This window comes from Pseudonaja textilis, chromosome 10 (assembly GCF_049901715.1).
Source record: "Pseudonaja textilis isolate UNSWEBS1 chromosome 10, rPseTex1.2, whole genome shotgun sequence".
Taxonomy (NCBI): Eukaryota; Metazoa; Chordata; class Lepidosauria; order Squamata; family Elapidae; genus Pseudonaja; species Pseudonaja textilis.
The window spans coordinates 10,700,924-10,716,187 of NC_141999.1; the positions used below are offsets into that span (position 1 = coordinate 10,700,924).

Here is a 15,264-nt window from a genome sequence, read left to right on the forward strand (position 1 = left end):
TGACCAGAAGAGGGTTATCTCTGACCCTCATGCAATTAAAGAAATCCCCCATCTGGTTTTTTTGAGGACACAAAGCATAGATAAAGAAGCCAGATTTGTGTTCTTTTCCTGTGATGGTTTCCAAACAGTGGTCATCTGTTAACTCATGTCTAGTTCCCATTTCTGGCCCAGCAATGTCTTCCTACACCATGCAATATGGGCAAACAAATTTGAAAAGCAAGAAAAATAAAATAGTGACATATTAAAATGCATTTGACATTGCAGTTTAGAGGTCAAACACTTCAATATCATTCTCTTTAGTACATCTAGGAATTTATTTGAGCTGGAATTTCTCGATCCCAAGGAAACAAAAATGCTCCAATGTAGTGGCTCCATTCTGCAGTTTGCCAAATATCATAGGCCATAGTTAAAGCAACATCTGAAATGGAGTTGTTCTGCTTCTGCTCTTAAGTCACCTACTGATCATCTGAAAAGAGATATAAAGCTCCCCTTTGCTATTCATTACTTGCCCCATTCCTTAACAACACTAATTAATTATATGGAGTAGACCAGGGTTGTCCAACCTTGGCAACTTTAAGACTTGTGGACTTCAACTCCCAGAAGCAAAGCTGGGTGAGGAATTCTGGGAGTTGAAGTCCACAAGTCTTAAAGTTGCCAAGGTTGGACACCCCTGGAGTAGACTAACATATCTGGGTTCTAAAAAAATTCAGATGACCAATAGGTGGCAGCACAGAATATGCTCTCCTTTGCTGCCATCAAGTGGTCATTTGGATTTTTGTGGCCTAGTTGATAAATTTGCTTTGGAGTTCACAGTGCTTTCTGAAGATCACTATGACTAGGGAACTAATACCATTCAGTAGAATACCATGATTTTAAGTTATAATGCACATAAATAGGTGTTTCTGAATAATAGCATTGTGTTAGAAAACATCTGCATAAAATGATGCTGAGCTTTCAGAATCAATTCAGAATCAGACCTACTTGCTTGTCCAGGCTAACTAAAACTTACACTGTGTCATATTTTAGATTTGTTCTGCTAGTGTTGTCATGATGTTACAGCTTTAACTTCTGTGATTTTGTGTGAATTAGATTTTAATAAATTCATATGGTTTTATAAGTTTTATTTTCTCCTAGTTTGGGTATTAGTTTTGAATTGGGTATTAGTTTTAGGTTAAAAATTATAATTAAAACTATAATTGTTCATTTTTCTCCATCAGCACAGGGAATTGGAGGAACACTAGCATGACACACCTTCTGAATTTCTATATTTGCAATTGTTGAATAGCACTTGAGAAAATGGATGTTCAAAGACCAGATTCAAGATGGTAATATTTAAAAAAAAACTCAGAAGAAACAGTTTTTGGTCATTTGCTCTCAATCAAAGCACAAACTGAAAACAGAGCCAATGCTGCTCAAGTTATTATATATTATTTCCTTGTGTTGGCTAAGGAAAAAGGAATAACTTTTGATCAATTATGTGTTCTTCTACCCGTACAGAATATCCACAATAACAATTCATAAGAGTTTCCAACCATTTCTGTCCAAAGCCTGCCATGTCAGCAATATATCAACAGAGTAATAATGCTATCAATCACCAGTGTGGACTGCCTGAGATTAATCTCTAGTTCAACAAGCTACGGAATGCTTATTCTCAATACTTTATGGATTTCCCCATCAGAAACAAAGACAATGTCATCCTCTCCAAAATCAGTCATTTCTACCTCCTTTCTCAGATGCTTCTTCTTGCATTTTGATATAGAATTAATGCCAGGACATCTGAAAATCTATGTAAAGAGATACTTACTAGTTGGACCAAGTCAAAAAAGAGTCTGTACAACCATCTTCTCTGGTGAATTTGGGGATGAGGCTTTGCTGTAGTTTTCATCTTCCCTAGTGCCTTAGGTTACTTAAACACAAACTGATGTTAGGAATAATTTGCTCTATTGTTCTAAAGCTGGAAATATCCATGACCAACTGTGATGATGGAGATATAATAACCTAACTTACCTTTCCTTACAGAATTATTGATAATGTATTATCCTAGAAGTATGGGATATGAATGTGAAATTCAAATGACACTTTATACTAAAATACTTTGTTCAACATTGTTTAGATTGGCTGCAACTTTCCAGGAAATCTTAAACATAGCATCCTTCAGCCATTTGGGTACTTTCCATCACCTAAAGCAGAGCTGTGTAACTTTGGCAACTTGAGGAGGAAATAAAGCAATTCCCTTTGTTTTTACTGCCTATCCCACAGCACCTGCCACGAAAAGCAAAAACAACTTTAGTTTTTTTTCATACCCCAAGGGATGCAACTTCTGTGGGCCAATAGTTAAAAGTTGATTTTGGCAACATGCTATGACTGATTTTGATATGTACAATAATATTGGATATGTACAATAATATACTAGAGGCAGCCCTCCTAAAAATAAGCAGGTCAAATATTAAATAGCATCCTCACATGGATAGTTCATGATTTTCCCTTCTGTCACACTAAAGTTTGGTAGTCAGTTTTGAGGGAGAAACATTCAAAGCTTTTTAAAGACCTTTTGTGGCCCTGGGATCTGAGATTTCAACTCTTCATCTGAAGGAAAGGCCGGCCCCTTGTATCTAAACTCACTGTAATTAGCTTTCATCAGATGTATCAGTTGTACTTATAATCATTATGCCATAAATTTGTGAAATCTAATATACTAGGCACTTAAATAAAAGAATGCGTAACACAGTCCTAAGAAGTTCCCCAAGATTTTGACAACATAGTAGAACACAAATATCCTGAAACTGTGGCTATAAAAGCATGTCTGGATATTAAAGAATACAGAAACAAGGAAGAGGGTGTTGATCTAAGAGAGAATCAGAATTTATAGCTAGGCCATTCCCTTATTAGGGTCAACAAAAAAGGTACAATATTATACAATACAGCATCAAGCTTTTAAGATCTCCAGAATTCTTTCAGGCAATTCTTACAACAACAACAACAGGGGAAAGGAAGCAGGGTGAAAGTTGAAAAACATTCAGCCTGGAGTTTGCAGGTTAAAGTCAATCTTAAGAAGGAAAGAGTAGCTTGATGTTAAGGGTTTCCTTACCCTCATGTGGCCCAAACATGCATATGTCTAACAAATTATAAACAGTTATGTTCATTTTTGTCTAATAGATGGGAGCATAACAAAATCATTACAAAAACATCCAGAATCCTTCAATTTTTTTGCACCAGACTATTATTAGTGCTTGCAATCAGTTGTAAAATCAATCTAAAATGTTTGTTTTGCCTTCCAAGTGATGGGAATGGGTTTCAAAGGTCTCCCAAAGCTCTAAATTTCAGCCACATTCCAAGCAACAGACAAGGCGGTTAAAACAAAGCCAATGTACCTCCATGCATCTCTCTCCAAAGAAAACAGGGGAATCAGCATTCCAGGTTTATTCCCTTCAGGCTTTTTCATCAACTCATCTAAACCTTTACTTGGGGAAATCATTCCCAGAGAAGGGGTAGAGGGTCAATAAAATACCAAAATCAGGAGCTGTATACATTCGTTTTGTAGATTTATCATGTGCCTGGGTGTGAGTGAAACTTCATGAAAATTCCAAAGAATTATCCAAAGCAGCTTTGTGTGTTAATATGTGTTGCATATGTATGTATGTATGAATTCTACCTGGGTCAACTAACTTAATATCTAAGAGTTGAAAATAAGTGGAGTTCCCATCTACCTCTCGTTACATAATGAACAGACATTATAAAATACAATTCCATATCAAAAAAAGCCAGCAAATGTGAATCATAAAATACTTTACACACCCAAGCATGCATTCAAAACCTCACAGCCTTATCAAATCTACAATCATCGTTTCTGTGTTTAAAAAAAAGGGACAGTCTACATTTAGTCATATGAACTAGCACCATTGAAAATGCAATCCTATATGCATTCCTCTAAGTGCTTTCAACTTAACAAGGTAAATATGTGTAAGATTACAGCATTGTGATATCTGCTATGAATTCCAAACTGTTGAGGACAGTGGTTTGCTTCTAGGTCAACATCTATATCTCTTCTTCTGAATAATCTTGTTTGTAGTTTGGCCACCTAACCATTCCTTGGTGAAATTAATGGGGCTTTTTTCTGAGTCTATATAGCCTTTGTTGCACAAAGGCTGTATCTCTACCCAAAGATTGCGTTACACACACTTCAGTTACCACTCAAGTAAATTAAAACAAGGAAAGGTGTTTCCAAGCAAAGATAATCTTGAAGCTTTTTCCAATTAGTTGTTACAGTGGATTTTCTTGTCTTAAATTAGGCTTTTCTTCTGAACAACTGTTTTGTTTCAGAAGGGTTACTCATGATCAAATCTTAACATTCTGTTCTCCATCTGAATCAGAAGGAGCATGCGTACACATTTATTATAATTTGGACCCTGTACCGCTAAATTCAAATCTATTACAGAACTGGTGTTATACCACAGTTTCTCAACCTGTATAAACAAGATCATCTACAATCAGAACTTTTTGCTTATCTTCCCTCTGTAAACAATAAAAGGTTTCACGTGGATGATAGCATAATACCATCAAGAATGGCATGGCCCCAAAGGAAATAAGTACCAGCCAGAAACTGCAGTATTTTATCTGATGCAGTAAGAACAAACATGATTAAAGTGAAGAAAACTGCCTAATGAGGAATGTGGCTATCTTGCCCTTGCAAGGAAATTAATTCAAAAGGTGCTACTTTTCACAGATTAATTATTTACTTTCAAGAAGCAAAGGAAGATATGCGGTGCACTTAAGAGAAAAAGTAAAATCCACAGCTGGCTGATAACTGTTAATAGGATCAGCCAAAATAATGAGCAAGCTTTTGAGTTCACTGGGATTATTCATTAGGCTGAATGGGAAGAGAATTTGGAAAACAGGAATGAGAAAATGGGAAGCTTGATTAAAATGTGGAAAAAGATAGGCTTACAGTACAGAAATACTCTGAAAGAAATCCCACTATATAGCCACCATCATCTGGGAAAGCTCCATTAAGTACTATACTATAAAAATTTGAGCTGCATCTGGGGCAAGGAAACAATGTTCCCTCCCTTTTTGGGGTGAAATATAAAATGCAACCATTTTATTGTCAGCTGATATGAACTTTGGGCAAAGAAAACAAAAGTACCTTGTATTTCAAATTCAACATGAATCAATTTTGTTAATGTAAATTTCTTTCCTTATCTATGGGACACAAATATATTTATTTCATTCATTTAATAACATTTACCTATAACATTTACCAACCTCCTTCTCCATTCCCGGCTGTGATCAACTCTTCTGACACTCATGGGTATAGTATATTGTGTGGCATTCCTACAAGGATCTAGAAGACTATCTTTGAACAGGAAGTTCCATTTTGTTCTGATGCCTAAGAGCCATCTTGGTGATATCAAGTTTATTTAAGCAGTGATAAACTTGAAATGGATTCTTATCAGTTATGCCTGTCTTCCATGAAATTCTCTTATCCTTAAAATCATCTGTGAATCATCTTCCCCTTGTAACTTCTGATTTTAAAGCCACACTTGTTATACTTTTGTTGCAAAACAAAAAATCCTGCACCTCAATTGACATTCAATTTCCCTTGTACCATCCATGACACCCTTTTTGGGTCACTGTTTCCTGTGGAAGTCTTAAATAAAATTGTATTAATAACGCAGGCCAGCTTAGTTTGAATAACTCCTATGTTTTTAAATAATCCCCAAGGGCAGCCTTTCCCTGAATTATCAGAATTTAGGAGACCGTAACACAGTAGCTGAGTATTCTGCCCATACTATGGTCACTAAGCTTTTACCCACAAAAATGTACTACTGTCTTGTCCCAAGATTCTTGGTATTGATCTATTAATGTCAACATTAGAGCCACCTGAATCTTAGGTATGTACAGGATCCTCACACACACACACACACACACACACATCTGGAAAGCAATTGTTCCCAAATAATGAAATAGACTACACTGCAATGGGCTTCAAGCAACTTTTGGAAGCATATCAACCACCTCTTATTAATCAGAGACACATCATCCTGACATCAGCAGCATAGGAGCTGTCATGCCTACTGGATTGCAGCCAAGAAATATTGTGGCAGCAAGGCCTTTCTTAGTAAAATGTGTTATTGTAACATTGCACAAAAACTTTAATGCTATGTCCTTTCACAAATGAGGAAAGGATGGCCTTCCAGATGCTGAACTACAATTCCCAGCATTCATGTTGGCTGAAACTCCTGGGAGTTCAGTCCAACATCTCAAGGAGCAGTAGTCCTCTACCACTTTTATGTTCCATACTAAGATACTTTAGGGCAGGATGCTGGCAGCATCACCAACTGTTTTGGAGAGTGTATATAAAGCAATGCTACATAAACCCAGTTAGTTTGCTTTTAGCTTCGTGCAGAGGTCTCCAAACTTGGCAACTTTAAGACTTGTAGACTTCAACTTTCAGAATTCTCCAGCCAGCTATGCTGGGAATTTTGGGAATTAAACTCCACAAGTCTTAAAGTTACCAAGTTTGGGGACCCCGGGGCTTAGTGGATTGTGTGAACACAGCATTTGTTCTTTTAAACCATGATTTGTAACATAGGATGTTGTACAAGCCAACCTAATGTAGAGTTGCCTTGCTAAAGCAAATATACCATGCTAAGAAGCTAAGTTAACAAAGTTAAGATATTTGATTATCATGTATTTAGTTATGACTCCTTAGTTCTGTGCTGCAGCACGGAATCCTCTTCCTTGTGTCTCTACCCCATGGAAATCAAGGCGAATAAGGCCTTGTCTTCCTATCCTTTTTCCTCTTCATTTGCGACAGGAAGATTTTACACTCAGTAGCTCCCTGTGAAGATTTTTTTTTTTTTTTGCAACTGTTTCTTCCCCTCCCATCACTGCAATCGTGATTAGTGACCACGAAGGCTTGCTTTTAACGCCGCGGCTCTTCCGCATCCCCTTCCCATTTTTAAAAGGCAAAGTCCCAAGCGGGCCATTTATTAGAAAGAAAGGGGAAGGGTTTTTTTTTTTTTTTTGTTTTAAATGAAATTAAGCCGCTATCGCTTTACAGCCACCTAACCATGACGCAAAAGAAAGCAAAGGAGCCCAGGAACTGGTCCTTCTGCCTTCGAAAGAGGAAAGAAGCCTGGGCGAGGTGCGGGAGACGGAGGAGGTGGGGGAAAGGCCCACATGCGCCTAAAAGCAAAACCGCGCAGGGACGAGGTGTGGTCCGCGGAGGCCTTTCGGCGAAGGAGAGAAGAGAGACCTTCCTTCTTAGAAACGAGAAGGTGGGAACCGGCAGAGCTCCGGGGACCCGCTTTCTGCAAAAGCCTCTCGCCCGCCCCGCGCTGCTTTATGCCCTCTGGCCCATCCGCCCCAAGGCGCAATTCCCAAACTTTGCGCGAAGACGCCAACTCTCTCCAAGCTGCGTCCGCAGCACCGAAGGCCCACGCTGGCCGGGCTCTTAGGCCCCAAGCTGTCTCTCCCCCCCCGCCCACACACCCCGAAGCTCCTGGAGGAAGCGCGCTGCCCCCCCACCTTTCCCCATCCGAGCTTTCCGACCCGCTCCTCCTTCCGCCTCCCCGGGTCCCTCCCCCCGCTTACCTGATGCACGAAAACGTCCACGGGGGAATCGAGGGCGATGCCTTCCTTGGTGATCATCGAGAGGAACCCGAAGCCCATCCGCACGTTGAACCACTTACAGATCCCGGCGCCATGCAACAGCGGTTGGCTTTCCTCGTCCGGCCTGGGCGAATCCCCGCTGGGCTCTTCCTCGCCCGCCTTCGCGCAGCCACCTAGAAGCATACACGCGGTTCATCAGTCGAGGCGAGTCCAGGAAGGCGGCTTCCCCCTCGCTTTCCTATTGCCGGTGGACGAGACGCCCTGGGCGGCCCGAGGGGGGTGGGGGAAACCGGCTTGTCTTTCGGTCAGCCTACACCACCTTCGCCCCGCCATGCCGCGATTGCCCGGAGACCAGCTTGGAATTCCTGCCCAGCCGAGGAGGCATCCTCGGCTTCCTTCACTTGGGTTCTTTTGAGGATAGGCGCGCGGGGGGTGGGGGAAGCCCACCCTTTAATCGTCCCTCCATGGTAGACCCGGGGGAGGAATCCCTAAACAAGATACAATCCCGGGAATGGGGGAGGGGACGGGCGGAAATATTGGCCATTTCCCTTGGCTCGTCCAAATTCCGTAAGGTGGCAACATATTAAATATATTAAAATATATTTGTTGCATTTTCCTTTCGAACTTTGCAACATTAAGAGAAGGTAGGTGGGGGGGGGGGGGTGAGAGGAAGAGAGCGAAGCCGGTGGATATTTTTAGGGGATGGGAGAAAATAAAACCCCATAATGCTCCTGTCCTGGTGCCTTTTGGAAAATTCTCCTCGAAGTTTGGAAAGGCTGGTGAAGAAGTCGAATGCAAAATGCAGACTGAAGGGAAAACAATGCAAGGCAGAAAGGGCAACGTTTTCCTCTCCCGAAACCATTTGGGAATCTGTACGTGCGCCTTTTTAAAAAAACAAAAAAAATAACACCCCAGCCCTTCTCGTTTAAAAATAATACATCTCCAGCTGCCAAATACGGCAAAAAGTTTCCAAGCTCTTTCCTCCACCTCCTTTCCTAAAAGAAAAAAAAAAGCACATGGCAAACCAAGGAAGAGGATATAGTGCCCCCCTCCCTCAAAAAAAAAAGTCATAAAAATGAAATAAAAGTAAGAAACGGGGGTAGAAATGGTAAGTCTTTTCACGCGAAAGGGGGCCGGTTCGATATTAGAAGAAACCAGAAATATCTCTTTGAGCGCAGAATTATGATATTAATTTTTTTTTGTCCAAACTAGGATGGACAAGAAGTGAAGGAAAAGTGAAAGAAGACGAAAGAGAGGCGAGGGAGAAAGGCCTACATTTTACGAGAGGGGGGGGGGGAGGAAAATTGGATAGGAAAATTTCACTTAACCTGCAAACTGCTGGTTAGAAACAGACCCCATTCTGCACCCCTGATGGAAATGGTGGACTCTTAGCAGGAGCCGCTTCCCCTCCTCTCTGCCAGCCTGCTTCGGAGAGGGTGTCACCGCAGTTCCCCTGCCCCCAAAAAAAGAGAGAGAGGGGAGGGGAGGGGGGGGAAGAGGACAGGAGGGGGTGGGGGAAGATTCAAAAACAAGAGGAGGGACGAAAAAGCCAGCCCAAAGGTTTGCTACATCTTCGTGGCAACAATAGCGGTGGGAGGGCCCGAGGCCTCCTATGGCTTCCCAAATTTTCGGGAGAGACAATAGAATTCCCTCAACGCCGAACCTTGCGAGATCTCCCCTCCCCGCCTCCTCTCCCCCTCCCCTCCCCCAATCTCTGCGCTCTTCTCTCTCTGGAGACCAAAAAACGTAACCTTCTTGCCTCCCGTCCGGCAGGCTGGAGCCGGGAAACCGGGAGGGGGGTGGGGTGGGGTGGTGGTTTGGGGAGAAATCCTGGTTAGTGTCAAAAGTTTAAAAAAAAACCCACACGCACAACACACTAACCCAACATTCCCCCCCCACCATCCCTTCAACTTTCGTTTTCACACGTTATCAATCTTGCTGCCTTTGGAACACGAAGGGGAGGGGTTCCCTGGAAGCCCGCAGGGCGGTCATGATCGGGGTTCTGTTGGGTTCGGGTTCAAGAGGGGGAGGGGGGAGGAAGCGGGCCGTGCGCGGCGGGAGGGAGGTCGCGCGCGCACGCACACACTTTCGCCACGTGACGATCGCACCCATCAACTTTGGCCATTCCAAAGGTGGGGGGGGGGAGTGCTATTTTTCCTCGATTTGGTGAATTGGAAGAGAGGGGCGGGTTTACCTGCCGGGGGAGGTAAGGAGCGCCTTCTTCCTATCCGGACTACTTTCTGCTATTGCCAAGAGACCGGGAGATTCTAATGATTGACACCCAGAGAGAGGGAGAAAGAGAGAGAGAGAGAGAGAGAGTGACGCGCCCATTGCTGGTCTTAGCCCGTTGGGTTAGGATCGAATCAGCTTGATCCTAAACGACCTGTTTAAAAAGAGAGGCCCCTCCCTCTCCTTCCCTCTCCATTCCTTTCTCCATTAGCAAGTTAAGCCTCTTTCTTTGATGAATGGTCTTGATTGCCGCGCCCGCCATTCTTTTTGGGAATCTCCTCTGGTTGGTTTGGGGAATGGAAGGAGGAGGAAGAGAAGGATGAAGGCCAGGCTGGTTCCCCCAATTTTCCCATTATGTCACCCTCCAGTATTTCGGGAGAAAAATAAGATTGAGGGTGATTTTTAAAAAATAAAATAAAATTCCCTGTGTTTTCTTTAATAGGTAAGTTAGAATGATCCCCGATTTATCCCGGTGTATTCCTCAAACTAGGGCAGAGGGAAGACAGGCAGAGTAATATGGGAGTATGAATGTATTTTATATTTTATATGTGAATATGTATGATTGATAGATAATTCAAAGAGAAAGAGGAATCCCAAGTAAATTCGGGCTGTGGTTGAAAACTTGAAAGTTCTACTTGGTTATTTAAGGGGGGGAAAACTCCCCATTTTTTTTAATTTTCTTTGTAAATAGAACGTTCATTTAAAAAAATTAGATGAATTCTTTCTACTTGATGTAATAAAGACGAGGTGTAAATGTGTAAGCAAGACATATTTTTACTTTGAATATACTTCGTAAAATCTCTACAGCAAAAACTGAGAAAGTCGGATATTATGAGATTTAAGGCGGTAATTGGGAAACCAATCCATTATTTTGTTCGAAGCCTTTACTCTCTACGGGAGAACGTTTTTAAATAATTTACATCGAGCTAATGAAAGGTCTAAGGTCTTAAATGAAAACTTTGAAATCGTTAAAGTATTACATGTTAATACGCGCTCTGTAGCGGTGGAATCGCAAATACTGCTGTTTTACAAGGAAGAGGCTGATCTTTATTTTAAAAATCAACTGGAATTATAAAATAGTATGCAAAGGGTTTTCGCTGGTATGCACATCGGTCAGTGAGCTTGAAAAGTTATCCAAAGAAGACCCAGTATTTGCTTCCCCCCCAATAAAATCCTTGGCGGGGCTAACCAAGTTTGTTTACGTTCATCTTGGCTTTGCAGGGCACAATCCGGTTTTAATCAAATCCTGGGGCGGGAGGGGAGAGGTGGTGGCCAAAGCGATTGGAGCACACTCCTGGGCTGAGACTCCTTTGCAGGCAGGGGCGCTGGTGGATGTATCCTGATGTCTATATTATCTCGCCGCAGCTCCAGGGTTGATGGATTGGAGTGGGCGGGGCCTGGTGGCTGCTTTAAAAGACAATCGGATAAAATGAGAGGCGATCAGAGCACTAAAAGGCGATGATCGATGAAAAGAAGGGAAGAGGAAAATACCCCGAAACGCGTGCACGAGGGACGGGAGGGACGCGCGGGCACATTCTTGGGGAATCGAGGGGTGGGGGGCGGAAACTCACGTCTCTCCTCCTAACGTAGCTCTTATTTGAAACGATTTGGTTTCTTGCCTCCCCTCGCCCTAAATTAAGGAAAGGGATTCTGTCTTTAGTCCACCAGAACTCTGGAGCAATTTGCGCTCCCTGTGCTCTCCTGTCCTTTTCCCCTTGCAAACCGATGTACATTTGGAGTTATATTTTGAGCGGAAATAGCCCATTTGATGATCCTGGAGGGGAAAAGAGCCAAAGGTCTAACGTTCCTTTTCCCTCCATCATCTTCCTCGCCGCCGCCCCCCCCCCACTCTGCCAGTGGAAGGGTTGCAGATGGGGCGGGGAGAGGTCATGCCTGATTTTTGTGAGGCATCTTGTGGTCTGGGGGCAGGAGGAGAAGGAAGGGGAGCTTCCCAGTTTGCCTCCCATCCCTCAACCCCTCCCCCTCCTTTTGGGGGGATTGGGGGAGATTTCACGGCTGGCCAAGGACAATAGCCGGAGTGACCAGTACGAACCCGGGAGGGCAAATAGCCTCTCCATTTCCGGTGCTCAGTTCAAACTGGACAATAACAGCCAGCTATTTCCCTGAAGCAAGGCTGAACTCTTTAAAGGGACAGCAACTTCATCTTGAGAAACTTTCCCATTCACCCTCCCATCTTTTCGCTTTAACTTTTACTCAAATGCTGGTAGCTGAACTGGAGGTAAAAATAATTTAGCAATATGCATAAGTCCCTTTGCATGTTGGATGCTTAAACAAAGCATCATACAAAGAGACTGGTGTTTGCCAAAGAAATGAAGGGGCATTGACTCTAAACTTTTAAAACTTACAATGTTCGTAAGGATGCCCAAAATCTAGGTATTTGCATAAGATAGTTGAAGGAGAGGCGCTGAGGGTAAAAATACTCAACATCTATTCCAATCACAGTTGATTTACAAATCGTACAAATATGTAGTTTATATACGTCATGGGATTCAAAGAACAGAGCTTTTGGAAAAGCAAATTGATTAAGAGGTGTGTGTGTGTGTGTGTGTGTGTGTGTGTAAAGTTTTCATACATGTGTGTTGTTCAGCAAAATAATAGTTGCATCTATTTCAGATACATTCTTTAATCTTGCTTTTTTGTTTCTGAAAATGACATGAGGGCATAATTTTTAGAGCTGATTACTTTATCAGTAACTGTTTGGAAGCCTGCTAAAATATATGCTGCTCTTACTTCATTTGTATTTATTAAATAAAAACCTTTCTTTGCTTTCTCTTGCTCACACTTACACACATTTCCATTCAGATTTTTTTCTGAATTTAATGTTATCAGAAACTTGATATGAATAACTTTCATATTAAATAATTTGAAGAGCACTTTTTTTTAAAAAAGACACACATACTTGCAATTAGAATTGCAGAAATTTGCAAGATGGATAGGAAGAAAATTGATTACATGAAAACAAAACATTAACATAGCTACTGCATTTAATGAAGCTTATGAGAGACTTCCCTCTCACATAATATATATGGACACAGAAACTTATGAACTTTTATTATAATCACATACTCAGTTTGCTATCTTATTAACAAAGAATCTCATCTTAGACTTTCTTGTAACTGTTTAAATGTCTGTGTAGGCTATACACTAAATGTTGACTGGGCTCAGTGGAATTTACATCCCAAAGGATGTAAATGGAATTGGCCTGCCTGGTGACATTATTAAAGAAAAAATGTTTTTTTTCTATTAGCATTGCACATAAGGAAGATTATAATTACAATTAAAATGTCCTGGCCTCTAGCACCATCCTAATTCTGTTCTCATTAAAACTCACAGATTCAGATCAGTTTCAAAAATCATCATATAGACTCCAGTCTTTGGGAAGCGTTGCTTAGTAGAGATGCTGGAGAGCTGGATAAAAGCTAGACTAAGCTACTAATCTCTGCCAATAATTAATGGTTAAGGACCCAAGAGGGCCATTGCCCAATATGGAAGTTTATGGATTCACATTTTATTATTTGCTTGGGTTTATTTAATCTTCACTTTTTCTTACTGGGGCTCACTCTGAAAATAAAAAAGATGCTGTGGGAATTTAAAGGGAAAGCCATCCCCTTTGAAAAGCAATTCACAAAATACAAATGCTAGCAGTTAAGAAAAATCAGTGTTAAATGGGATTCACAATGTAATGCAATACTCAACAATAAATCCTATTTCATTTAATATGGTCAGTGAACAATGTAGAGAGAACCACAGTTTCCATATTTTCTATATTTTCCTGTAGCTCCGCTTACGTGAGTGTCTATGTGAGAAAAGAACAGTGTTACATTTTGAGTAAGAATGGAAAAAAAAATAGATGAAGGAGTCACTTGAAATCTCACGCTCTGTCCAAGGTGCTGATCCACTCGCTCGATGATGCTCTTGTGCTCTCCAGGGTGCTGAAATATACCATGGTTACACACTGTCCAAGCTCTGAGAGGAGAATTAGAACAATAAAATGAAATCACAGCAAAATCCGTTAAGACTCTCTTTTTTCTTTAGTCATGAGTTTTGTTTTCAATATTCCTGAATCCACACTAGTAAAATTATTTAGCTCTGGAAAATGGAAAGGAATAATCTTGGGCACAATGTCAGCTTTCTGAAATAAACTGAGCATGTTCTTTTTGCTTGTGATGCAATGAAACGTATGGGAAATGTACACATGATACATCTTGCAAAGGTTCAATAAAAAACAAGAACTTAATCCACCCAGAATCCTTGATTTCTGTGCAAAAACATAATATACTAGGAAATTCTATATGAAATGCATTGCTTTTGTTTTTAAGCTTCAGTTGATTAATATAAAGCATGAGTAAAATATGGCATTTATAGACACTATATGATATCATTTTCAAGGAAAAGGGAGAGCTCAAGATCAAAGGTCTAGATCAGGGGTGCCCAACCTTGCAAATTTTAAGACTTGACTTCAACACCCAGAATTCCCCAGGAAGCATGGCTGGTTGAGGAAATTGATGAAAACCTCCCAGAACAGGGGTCACCAACCTTTTGGACCTCAGGGACCACCAAATTCATACTTTTAAATCCCGCTGACCACTAATATGAATTTTGACTGACGGTGGCTTGCTGACATTGGTGGGAAAATTGGTCCCATATTCCAGAACTGCAGTAGTCACAGGACTGGCCCTTTGGTCATCCCAGAGTAGCTACTCCACCACCCGGGTGCACCGGCCTGCCATGGACTGGAGGAGCTGCTCCAGGATGACCAAAGGTCCAGTCTTGTGACTACTGCAGCTCTGGAATATGGGACTGACTTTCCCACCAATGTCAGCAAGCCACCCCGGGGCGGATTTCCCTCCCCTGCCATTGATCTTACCTTCCAGTTCCAGCTCGCATGGCTCTACTCAAGGTAAGGTTTGCACTCGGCTGAAGGGCCAGTGGGTGGCCAGTGCAGCCTTGTGTTCCTGTGCAGCCTGGATTAATTGCTTTCGGGAGGACATTTCTCCATGGACCACCAAAATTTTCTCACGGACCACCAATAGTCCCTGGTCCACCAGTTGGCAACCACTGTCCTAGAATGCATATGGGTCAATATAAAAGGAAAAACCAATGACATTGCTATAGGTCCCTGATGGTGAACCTATGGCCCGTGTGCCACACGTGGCATGCACAGCCATTTGTGCGGGCACACAAGCCCCAGGCAAACTTACCTCACTGTGCATGTGCGCACCTCCCAGCTGATTTTTGGCCCATTGGAGGCCTTTTTCGGCCTCCCACAGGCTCGAGAAAAGCCTCTGCAGCCCGAAAAACAGGCCTGATTCATCACTTCCGGTATTTCCAGAAATACCGGAAGTGATGAAACAGGACCATTTTTTGCCCTCCAAAGTCTTCTCTAGGTAGCACTTACCC

The 15,264-nt window shown here is 42.0% G+C and overlaps 1 protein-coding gene and 1 long non-coding RNA gene across 2 annotated transcripts in view; both read right to left on the reverse strand.

The window, feature by feature from the left end:
* LIN28A (lin-28 RNA binding posttranscriptional regulator A) overlaps nt 1–8,973 on the reverse strand; it is a 32,209-nt gene extending 23,236 nt beyond the window's left edge. The window contains exons 1-2 of the mRNA XM_026702844.2: nt 8,943–8,973; nt 7,597–7,787 (exon numbers count right to left, since the gene is read on the reverse strand). Of these exons, the coding sequence (XP_026558629.1) occupies nt 7,597–7,787; nt 8,943–8,973 (222 nt within the window). The remainder of the gene's footprint in view (nt 1–7,596; nt 7,788–8,942) is intronic.
* A 3,523-nt stretch (nt 8,974–12,496) lies between these two features.
* The window catches only part of LOC148124900 (uncharacterized), a 40,630-nt gene continuing 37,862 nt past the window's right edge, over nt 12,497–15,264 (reverse strand). Inside the window, exon 5 of the long non-coding RNA XR_015744768.1 lies at nt 12,497–13,830. This is a non-coding gene — a long non-coding RNA (uncharacterized LOC148124900). The remainder of the gene's footprint in view (nt 13,831–15,264) is intronic.